Raw genomic sequence first — 10,597 nt, 5'->3', positions numbered from 1 at the left:
ACCTGCTTCTTTTTGACCCTTCAGTCTCAGCAGAACGCGAGCGCTCTGTCCGCTGTTTCAGCGAGGCTCAAGTGTATCTCGCTATGAGAAAACATATAATCACATATCATCATACAACATGTGAGAGTTACATCATCACAGTTTTTTTGTGGCCCATGGGGGACAGAAGCTGCCAAGAGTTTACTGAATAGTTGCTATGTTATGCTTCTATGTTTTGGATACAGGTCTATTCAAAACCAGACGGGCCACAGAAAGTTTCATTCCAGCCTCCATCCGCCTTTTGAACTCCTGAACTGGGTCTAGCTGGGTAACCAGATTGTCTCACACACTAGCACTTTAAATGGAAGGCATGAATGAACTTTTTTAATATGAGATTTATGACCTTTTAGATCTTAACATGTCTTTTAATTATGAGAGCTATTTGAATACTGCTCCTAAACTGGACTTATTTATGCTGCTTTTATCTGTTTTTGACTGATTTGCTTGTTTGGTTGTGTGCACTGCTGCTCTCTTCAAAGTTGTTTGAATTTGAATTGAAATTTTGAATTTGACTTGATATTAGTTATGATGCTTTTATAACGTATTCATCCTCTAGGTGTTGACCCTTGACCCCTGTGAAGTCAGACAATTTAGTGATGTGATTTAACTTGAGTAAATGTTTACTGTTGCACTTTATTTCCCCTTGTGTTACTTACTGATTATGCAGCTGTTATACACTCATTGTTTCTGTCACTTTCACTCAAAAACCTCACAGATTTCACTGATTAGTTGTGTTACTTCTCTGTAATATTTGACATTGTCAAAATTCTAATAAAATGTGTTTTATCGCTGAATTTTTTCTGCACAAACCTGAATTTCTATCTGTATTTAATTCATCATAAACCTTAAAGGGAAGTATTCACATCAGATATTTCTTCATATTTTTAAAATAGGCCTGCATGCTAAAAATAAAAGTGCAATGGATCAACATTTGAAGCTAAAAAAACAAAAACAAGGATTGTCAACATTCAGAATGTGAGACTTGCTGTTGACATCAGGAGGGGGAATGTGGGAAGAGGAATCTCCAGTATGGAGGTCAAACTTTGGTCTGATTTCACTCCCAGAGACTCTTGATGATGGTGAAGATGATGGTGATGACCCCCCACTGCAAGTGAAGTTCCTTCCCCCCCAAAGGGGACCCATGCAGGACTTACATTTCCACAGCCTCAATCACTCAAGCTCTATTTTTAGCAGACTGGTTCTCTGAGGCTGCCATGTTGCCTACGAGGTAAATGTCCGTCGGCCCCCAGAGGGGAGATACTGCAGCACTGAGTCATGGTCCTGCTCCCTGCGCGCTGTGAGGCTCTCAGGTTCGTCGTGTTGCTTAATTAGGACATCCCGGAAGAGTCCCGGTGGTCCTGTGCGCAGCTGAGTGACGGGGCAGGGAGGCAGGGGGACTGCGCGGCAGCAGCACAAAGCCACGAACCCGTCCCGGGGATATTGACAGCAACAACAAAACATCCCGACAGAAATCCACTGCGGACCAGAGGAGGGAGGTAAGTTGTTTCTGTACTGACGTGTTTATCACTGATTGTTAAGTTTGGTGTGTTTTCGGGGTGGGGTGGAGGGGATGATACCCTGCAGTAGGGGGCGGGGGGGTTTCCGACAGAGATGTGTGCGTTACTGTGCAGAAATGTCCAAACAAAGTCAGCTTCACCTGCGCATTGTGCGCCAGGCTGTCTTGTATCTGGCACAGAAATGGCGCTATAAGAGGGAGGAAAATAACTTCAGTTTGTTTCCAGCGTGTTGTAAAATCTAATATGTCTTTTAGGGTAACGGTGATATTGTGCAGAGCAGGTGATGCATCACAGATTAAACTGAGGGGCGGTGAAAATCCTGTCAGCATGCGAGCGCCATGTCATGTTTTATTATGGTGCGTCGGTGTTGATCTCATCTTCCCGCCGCGCATGATGAGCACCTGAAATCAAAACCTACATGAGTTTCAAGCTGTTGTACTAACGTTTTTATGAGTTTTTGAGTTCACTCTTGACCCACCTCAAGGTTCATTTAGGTTCTGGAGCTTTCGACCATATCACATGTGGCTCAAATTGAGATAAACTCAACTTTTAAGACATCATGGAGGAGAAATCGTTAAAGTGCTCAGAAAAAGAACAAAATCTGAACATCTACTCTCCCATGACAACAAGATAAACTCTTAATGCTGACGAAAATTATGTGATATGGTCGAAAGCTCCAGACCGGCCACTAAATGGACCTTGGGGAAAGATTGTTTTGTCTATATTGGTTTTTTTGGAGTTTTTTTACTATAAGATCACCTGCCTCCAACAGGTGTATAATTCAAATGGTCTATTTCAGTTATTTGGCCTCTATAAATCTGATTTTACGGCTTTTCTTTATCGACTGTTAACCTCAATATATTTAGTATATCATCTATCAAGATATGACCACTGTAGACCTACGTTCAATTACATTTAAATTATCTATTTGAGTTACTTTTGATGATGATGTTTTAACATCAAAACCAAGATGCCACGTGTTACTTTCACTAACAGCTCATGCTGATGATGTCACAGCTTCCTGTTGTAATGGCTGCATAAACAGCCGCAGCACCTGTAAACACTACACTGATATTTAGAAGGACATACTTTACTTGTCAATCTCCACAAGATCCCAGAACAACATCACAGTACACCGAGAACTATACGTTAGAATATCTTACAGTGCAGTCGGCCCATAGCAGCACAACGTCAGGCTGTGGCTCAATATAGCCTCAAAGATCAGATACCAGGCCAGAGGGTTCAGAAGACACATGCAGGTCAGGGTGAAGTCAGTAATATCTTTCCACTGCAGCAACATGTGCGCTTTCTCAGCTGTTGCTTGGAGTCTGGGGTCTTTATGTGTCGGGCGCTGTGGTCCACCTGTCTGCAGCAACAGAGAGAGGAATGTGTTCATACAGTGGAGGCGACAGTAATGGCTACTAAAAACCTCTAGGCATATTTATTATATTCACTGTACGAATGAAGCATTTTGTGTTTTTGTACTTCATAGTCTTTGTGCCTCTGTGTATAACTATTTCTAAGGCTTAATGGTTTGAACACACTCTGGTTCTCATTCAGTTTCTGTGATCAGCTGAATATTATAAGTCTATAAAAGCAAAGAGAGTCACATGTCTTTGGCTAAGTCTTTGCATTGCCATGGAGAGTTTGGCTGGTCAACAATACAATCAGCGCAGACGCTTACTGTTTACTGTGTTTCATGGCTTTCAAGAAAAGTCTTACGTTATTATTGAGACAGACAGTGATTATAAAGTATTATGGACTTGAGAAAATAGAGTGATTGATTCTGTTACTTCTATGTAATGTATAAAATTACATTTCCAAGATTATAACTTTATCTGAGTCCAAACTTTATTTGTTTCTAAGTTTGTCAAATACGACTTTCTAACAAGTCCCCCTTAATTAAGGGTTTATAAGTTGATACTGATGCTTTATCAATAAAATCACTTACTGATACTTCGTAGATCAGTTATCGGGCATTAATAAGAACAACTAAAACCATCATGCCTGCAGTTGTAAATGTTAGTAAGTCATTAATAAACTATTAATTAGCCGATAGCAACAGTTTGTATGTCAGCTGCAGTTATGAACGTTCATAAATACTTAATAAAGGATTCTTAAAGTAAAACATTAAGTCTGTGGCTGTAAATGTTAATATGTTGTTAATAAATGGATCCAGATGTGCTGTAGCTCTTTTCCAGACGTTAAGTGTTCAATCAGTCTATTTAAGTGCTTCGCTGATGAACTAAAGAGCTAAGAGACAAAGCGAGTGTCCTGCTGGAGGAGGATTAACAGCAGCCAAAGGGATTTTTCACAACCTGGCAACCCAAAAGTTGTCCATATTGTCGTGAACTGGCCCAGAGTCAGTGACAAAAGAAGGGGATCGCACATGAATGAAGTCTCTTAAAATGACATTTAATGTCTCCTTAAAAGTCCAATAAATGAAATTCAGCCTCACTGGATGTCAGCAAAGAACTATTTGCTATGTAAAGATAAAGTGGAGTAACGGCAACCTGAGCAGTGAATGAAGTCACACTCCCTCTGTGTCTGTTGTTATCCGAGCTTATCTGTTCTTTGTGTGCACGTTAGTCTCTCTGTGTCCTCCACATCCGTTTCCAAGATGGCGGCCACAAACTTTCTCAAATTACAGCTTAATAGTTCACTAAAATATATTTATTAAAACATTTGAGGCGAGAAATAGGCAACGCACTAACAGAATCTTGACCCACATTTGATCAGCACTGACTAGTTTGACAGTTCGGAGTTTTGTGAGTTGTCGAATTTCTTTTTTTTTTCCAACTATATTTAGTAAACAACATATAGGTTTGTTTTGGTCTGAGATGTTGGTACAATGATATTTGTGATTCGTGCAAACAAAACTCAAAAACCCAAGGAAGCCGAGGAGGAAGAGAAGAGAGAGATATCAGAAATGAAGCCACTTAAATAGGTTGAGGCCCAATTTAATCAGGTGTTGGCAGTTTCCTGATGTCCTCTCCAACTCTGATTATTGGCTCCTGATCCAGGAGGCCGAACCAACCACACAAGCAGCAGGCGGATAGGGAGGCACGTCACAGTATTAATTCTTATAACTGATCTATAAAGCATTTTTCATGATTTATCAGCCAATGATAAATTATTATTATCCTATTATACTATTATTTACAGTTTAGATGGGTGATGAGGATATTGTCAGGCTAAACTTTAGACTTATAGCATTTCTTTCTTTCTATTTGGTTGTAGTTTGCTAGAAATTCTTTACATAAACATCTGAAATATGTACCAGAAGATGTTTTGTCATAGTTTTTAATGTTTGAGATACAGTAGTGGTGTCCTGTAATCCCATGCTGTGACACTCAAATAAAAACAAACTATAAATCCTTTATAAAGGGCCTTATTAGAGGTGGTGGTGCCAAAACAATGAAGACTACTATCAAGAATTGCTAAAAATATGTTTACCCCTGCTCAGACTCAAGAAATAAATCTGATCCCACTCCATCCAAGTAAATTTCCCGAGACAGACAGTGTTGGTTCAGGTTCCACTTGTTGCACATGATCAGCCTTTCATCCAGCTCTCCAGGTTTCAGGTCTTGCCTAAAAGAGTTGCTGTGACCCAGAGAGCAGAAATAGCAGCTGAGGCCTGCGACAGGCATCTGGCACCGCTGAGAGAATTCTCCAGAGAGATGACGCCCATCAGGCCATTTTTGCTGCTCATAGCACATAATTACAAGACATAATTTACAAAGATTACAGATAGGGAACACAATCCAGTTTGCATAGCCTCCTTATTGATGCAGAGCGTCATTGTGTTTTTTTATAGATCGTTTTGTAAAAGCAAATAAACAGTCTCATGTGTGTTGGACATGCAGGTAGCAGGTGTCAGATTAGGAAGTGCTTGTTACCTAGCAGTAGTTTGCAAATGGAGACCTTGCATAAACATGCAGTTGGTCGCTGGATTGAATTCCACTCTGTTGACTAATGAATATTGGAAAGAGGTCTGCATTGCCTCACGATGAGGCATATGGCCGTTCAGTGTTGAAGAGGGAGATATGATGTAGTCTGTGCTGCTATCTTGAATGTATTTCAGTGGCATTAAGTTACAGTTGGAGACTTGTTTATGTCTCAACAGTGAACCTTGTCAATTCTGTCTGCACTTTTTATCTTACTGTCTACATGATTATTTATGCTGGACAAATGCTGCTGCAGTCCAATCTAGCATATCTAGGTCGGCATCCCTCCATGAGTGTCCTGTTTCTAATAGGAGTTGTTTCTTGTGAAGAAGTCATCAGGGGGACATCCAGGGTTACTGAGGTCACTCCGTCACTGACACTTCCACTCTGATATATTCACATAAGTATTGTAAGTTAAAAGCTTAACTGCAACGATTTCTGTTGAAGATGCTGTAAGAAAAAGTTAATCTGAAAAAGGAAAAAGGGATATTTGCTGTCTAAACTGTCTAAAGTCATCCTGACATGTGGGATTTTTAATCTATCAGTTGCACAGTGGTTTGTTTTTACAGACTAGGATGTACTGTATACCCAGTGCAATATGGTTTCATGTGCAATACTGACTGATACTAAGTGCAATACTATTTATTTGGACGTATAATTTACAGATGTTGCCTCCTTTGCATATCCACTTTTCACCTTTTAATTTTAATTATTTGATATATGCTCTGCCCCTTTACTGGCCAAAAGCCATTGTGTTTATCATTTAAGGAATAGCATATACTCTACTGTTTGTACTAGGGGTACAATAGAGTATTTTGTATGTGTCTGTTCGGTGTCATGTACATCCAGAGATTATGTACTTATATTATGTTTCCCTTGTATTTTTGCAGCTGTGTGCAACATTTGAGCCCAAGATAGATTTCCCCTCAGGGACAATTAAGTATCTTATCTTATCAGGAGCAGGTTGAAGTGAAAGGAAACAGCCTTAAATACCATTAAACATGTTCAGTATTACTAATCAGCCTAATTAATGCAATCAGCAGGCATACTTGGTATTTATTAGCTGTTGTTTCCTGACACCTCTACCTGCAACTGATGATGGTTTTGAAGGAAAACTGAAAGCTTAAACAAAGCGAATCTCCTGGTTTATGCATTACCTGCGAGGTACAGAAAACACCTCTTCCTATTGTTTGTATCTGACTCTGTCCAGTCGGTAAAGTCACTCTATCAGGTATTTTCCTAGGCCCTTTCTTACTTGTCTCCATTTTCTGTCCCTTCTTAATCCAATTGTGTGATACAGTATGTTCATGTGTTCAGCCGAAGAGGTTGTGCCTGCAACAGAGGACCATACAGCTCAAAGAGAGACTGTGTTCATATAAACCAGCATTGCACTGACTTCATTTAGATTCACTCTCTGAGACTGGCATGGTCTGGCTTTCTGAAAACTAGGAGCGGCAGGGTGGGAAAGTTGGATGGTGATCACTCTCTGACCTCCTTGTTGAGACTGGACAAACAAAACAAATCCTCTGGGATCAATAAGATATAATAAAACAGCATCTAACAAAACTAAAAATGAGCTCAGAGTTGTGATTTCAGCTCTGATGGCACAGGCTCAACTACACGGCCCTCATGTTTGCGTTCCCACTTTTGTTTCCAGGTTTGTTACCATGGACGGTTTAATGGAGCGGCTGGAGCGAGCTGTGACTCGCCTGGAGCAGATGTCCGTCACGATGCAGGCGTCCAGTGGCATGGCTAATGGGGACTGTGTCAACGGCATCAATGGAAGTATGGAAGTCTGTAATATGATAAAACTTGGCTCAGAGGTTTGGGAGTTAAAAAAAGCTTTGGATACATTTATAGTGATCTCTCCTTGTGTTTCCAGATCTGCCTCAGTGTGTGGAGGCGTTCGATGTGCTGCTGAGAGGTCCAGTGTCAGAATACCTCAGCAACAGCCGAGCCATAGGAAGCGACGTGGAGAAACATGTAAGTGCTGACCCCAAAAGTTCAGACAGAAATTCAACGCAAATGTTGACTGATGAATGATGAATCACTTGTTGTCGCACACTTCATAAATGCACACACTCATGCACGCACTGCACCAGCTGTTGTAGCAGATGTAACCACAGCTGTTGTCATAATGATCTACAGTTACAGTACAGGTTTGTCAGTCTATTGTTCTTGAAAACAACTAATAATCGTGATAACTCCATGACCTTAAAACATGAGCCTTACTTTTAAAGGAAATTTTTCTTACTGTCAACAAATCTCATGTGCAGAGCCAAACCAACAACGAACTCATCCTACTTACAAGTATTGTGTGTCCAAAGGTTGATATATCTTATTCCTCTGCGCTGTAGACCTCCGTTGTTGTCCAGAAACTATTAAAAACACGTCAATGAACCACAGTGCTGCACTGGGTGACATGTTTCTTCACCACAAAGATTATGGTCACGGTAGTTTGTTTATAGACAGCTCCAAAGACTAACAACAGTGATCACATTTTCAGTTTCTGGAGAGTAGTTCTGTTTACAGAGCTTCGCTAGCTTGTTGTGCTACATATCACAACCTTTTGATTTTGTGCTACATTGTACTTTGTAAAGAACTTCAGTACAAAGTCAAGAGGTTTTGATATGTAGCACAACAAGCTAGTGAAGCTCTGTAAACTGAACCGCTTTCCGCGCATGCTCAGTGGCATCTGCTATACACAGAACTACTCCCTGGAGACTGAAAATGTGTTCGCTGTTATTAGTCTTTGGAGCTGTCTATAAACAAACTAACGTGGCTGTAATCTTCTGAGTGAAGGAACAAGTCACCCAGTGCAGCAATGTGACTCACTGACATGTTTGTAATAGTTTTTGGACAACAACTGAGGACTAGTGCACAGAGGAATACGATATATGAGGCTTTGGATACACACACAACAATTGTTAGTAGATCAAGTCATTGTTAGTTTGGCTCTGCACATGAGATTTGTTGACAAAAACAAAACTTAAGAAAATTGGCAGCCTCAGTTTGAAATATTCTACTCACTAAATAACCTGAAATTGAAAAGATATCCTTTAATTCAAACTCAGTATGATAGAGACATGGAAGCTCTTCTTTAATGTGAGTACAGATGGATACCAGAGGAGCAACTCATACAGTCTCTCTGTGCCAACCTTCATTTCATTGGATGTAGATTTATAAACAAACAGGATTGTCCAACTCTAGATCCCACTCAGATATGCATGTTTCTGTAAAGCCGAAGCATAATAATGTGTGTGTATGTGAGGTCCATGACGTGTGTATGACAGAAAAAGCTTCCTGTCCTTTACAAAGTCAAGGATGGGAGTATGATTGAACTTTGACTTTACGTTCATTTATCAAACTGCTAGTGGAGCACCTTTTCCTATTTGGTAATGACCCCATACTCCCTCTAGGGCTGTAAGTGTGTTTTGTGGTAAGCCAGTTGGCAATAATAGCCTTGTTATGTCCTTGGAATAGATCCAAAGCAACAGAGAGTGCTCCAAAACAGAAGAGTAAAGGCAGTAAGAAAGAAATTACAGTGAAATTTAGAGAAAAAATGCTTGCATTTCTCCCTCTGTACCTTGAAAAAGATCTGTATCTCCGCATCCCATCACTGAACGGAGAGAGGAGGAGGAGGGGGAGTGTGTGAGCGAGTGAGAGCCAGAGGTACTTTCTTTAAGTTTGGAGAGCTCCTTTTATGGACAAAGCCTCCCTGGTGGTTCCCTTGGCTCTGAACTGGAGGTCCTCCCAAACACACACAGGACACGGCTGGCTGGGACTAAGCCAACCTCTATGTGTGTGAGAGTGTGTGTGTGTGTTGTGTGCATGTTTTTATATGTTTTATACAGACAGATTTACTTCCTAGAGTTCTGTAGGCATGAGAGTACACGAGCAAAGCATGGAAAAACTTTTTTTCAGAGCAGCTCAACATCTCTAGTCATATATAGACGCAATATATTAATGTAATGCTTGTTGCTCTCCATAAAATGTGTCATTTATTGTAATCCAATCTGACTTTGACCCTTTGTGATCGACAGGCAGAGATGGTGAACAATGCCCTGCAGACTCAAAGATCTTTCCTCAAAATAGCGGCTACACACCAGGAACCTGCACAGGTATGACAGCAGAAAATTACACACACTGTCATCAGTTTTGACTGCAAAAGTGCTGAATGTTTAATTGGCTGTCGGGAGAATTCCCCCATTTTTTTTCTATAAATAATGACTATACTTGTGTGCACCTTTGATTGCAATATGCAACCAATATGTTGCATAATTAAACAGGTTTGCAACAGTGAATAGCTGCTGTTTGACCCAGAATGTATGTAATGTGTTTTTTCTTAAATAATAGCTCAAATGTTTTCAATACATAACTCAAAAGATCTCAGATTTAGGAACAACATTTTTTAAAAAAAGAAAAGAAATAGTTACTCTACAAAGTATGTCAATGTGCCAGTTATTGCCTATGAGGCTTGGGGACTCAACAGTTGGAGTGTTTTATAGCGTTGACCATGAACTGCAATATCCCCGGTTTGAGTTTTGCCATGAACTTTTGTCACATGTCGTACCCCATCTCTCTCTCTCCTCATTTCCTGTCATCTCTCAACTGTTGACTCTCAAATAAAGGCACAACATGTCCTAAAAAGACTTACAACTACACAGCAGGTGCCAGTCGTATTCTGTTTGTGCAGCTTTGCTGTTACACTGAGCCAAAACTTTTACTGCATGGTAGGCAGTAAACAGTAAATATAATTTAATGGTTGTTTAATGGTTTATTCTGTTACTTTCAGTCATCTTGTCATAAACAGTTAAGGCAATGCCATTTGTTATCCCACTGTTCATACTTTATGTTCTCTCTGCTGGTTCTCTTAGAGCCCAGCAATGGTAATTACTGTTTTATGTGACTTTATACCATCATTATAATTGGCTGTTTGTGTTGGTATTTAACAGCTAAGTTGCACAAAAGCGTTCTTATTCAGTAGTTTTTTATTGTTATCAGTAGTATTGAATAGTCAAGTGTGCACTTTTGCAAATTCAAGAATGAACTGTAAACAAAGAATACATATATGTACACCATAATGATCATATA

General features: G+C 40.1%; 1 protein-coding gene across 1 annotated transcript in view; it reads left to right on the top strand.

Moving 5' to 3' along the window:
• Positions 1–1,282: 1,282 nt before the first annotated feature.
• Positions 1,283–10,597, top strand: part of cap2 (cyclase associated actin cytoskeleton regulatory protein 2) — a 27,036-nt gene continuing 17,721 nt past the window's right edge. Inside the window, exons 1-4 of the mRNA XM_044335743.1 lie at positions 1,283–1,535; positions 7,161–7,288; positions 7,386–7,486; positions 9,547–9,624. Coding sequence (XP_044191678.1) covers positions 7,171–7,288; positions 7,386–7,486; positions 9,547–9,624 — 297 coding nt within the window. The 5' untranslated portion in view covers positions 1,283–1,535; positions 7,161–7,170. The remainder of the gene's footprint in view (positions 1,536–7,160; positions 7,289–7,385; positions 7,487–9,546; positions 9,625–10,597) is intronic.

This window comes from Thunnus albacares, chromosome 19, assembly GCF_914725855.1.
Source record: "Thunnus albacares chromosome 19, fThuAlb1.1, whole genome shotgun sequence".
Lineage (NCBI taxonomy): Eukaryota > Metazoa > Chordata > Actinopteri > Scombriformes > Scombridae > Thunnus > Thunnus albacares.
The sequence above is the reverse complement of the archived record's forward strand: the minus strand, read 5'-3'. Positions and strand labels throughout refer to the sequence as shown.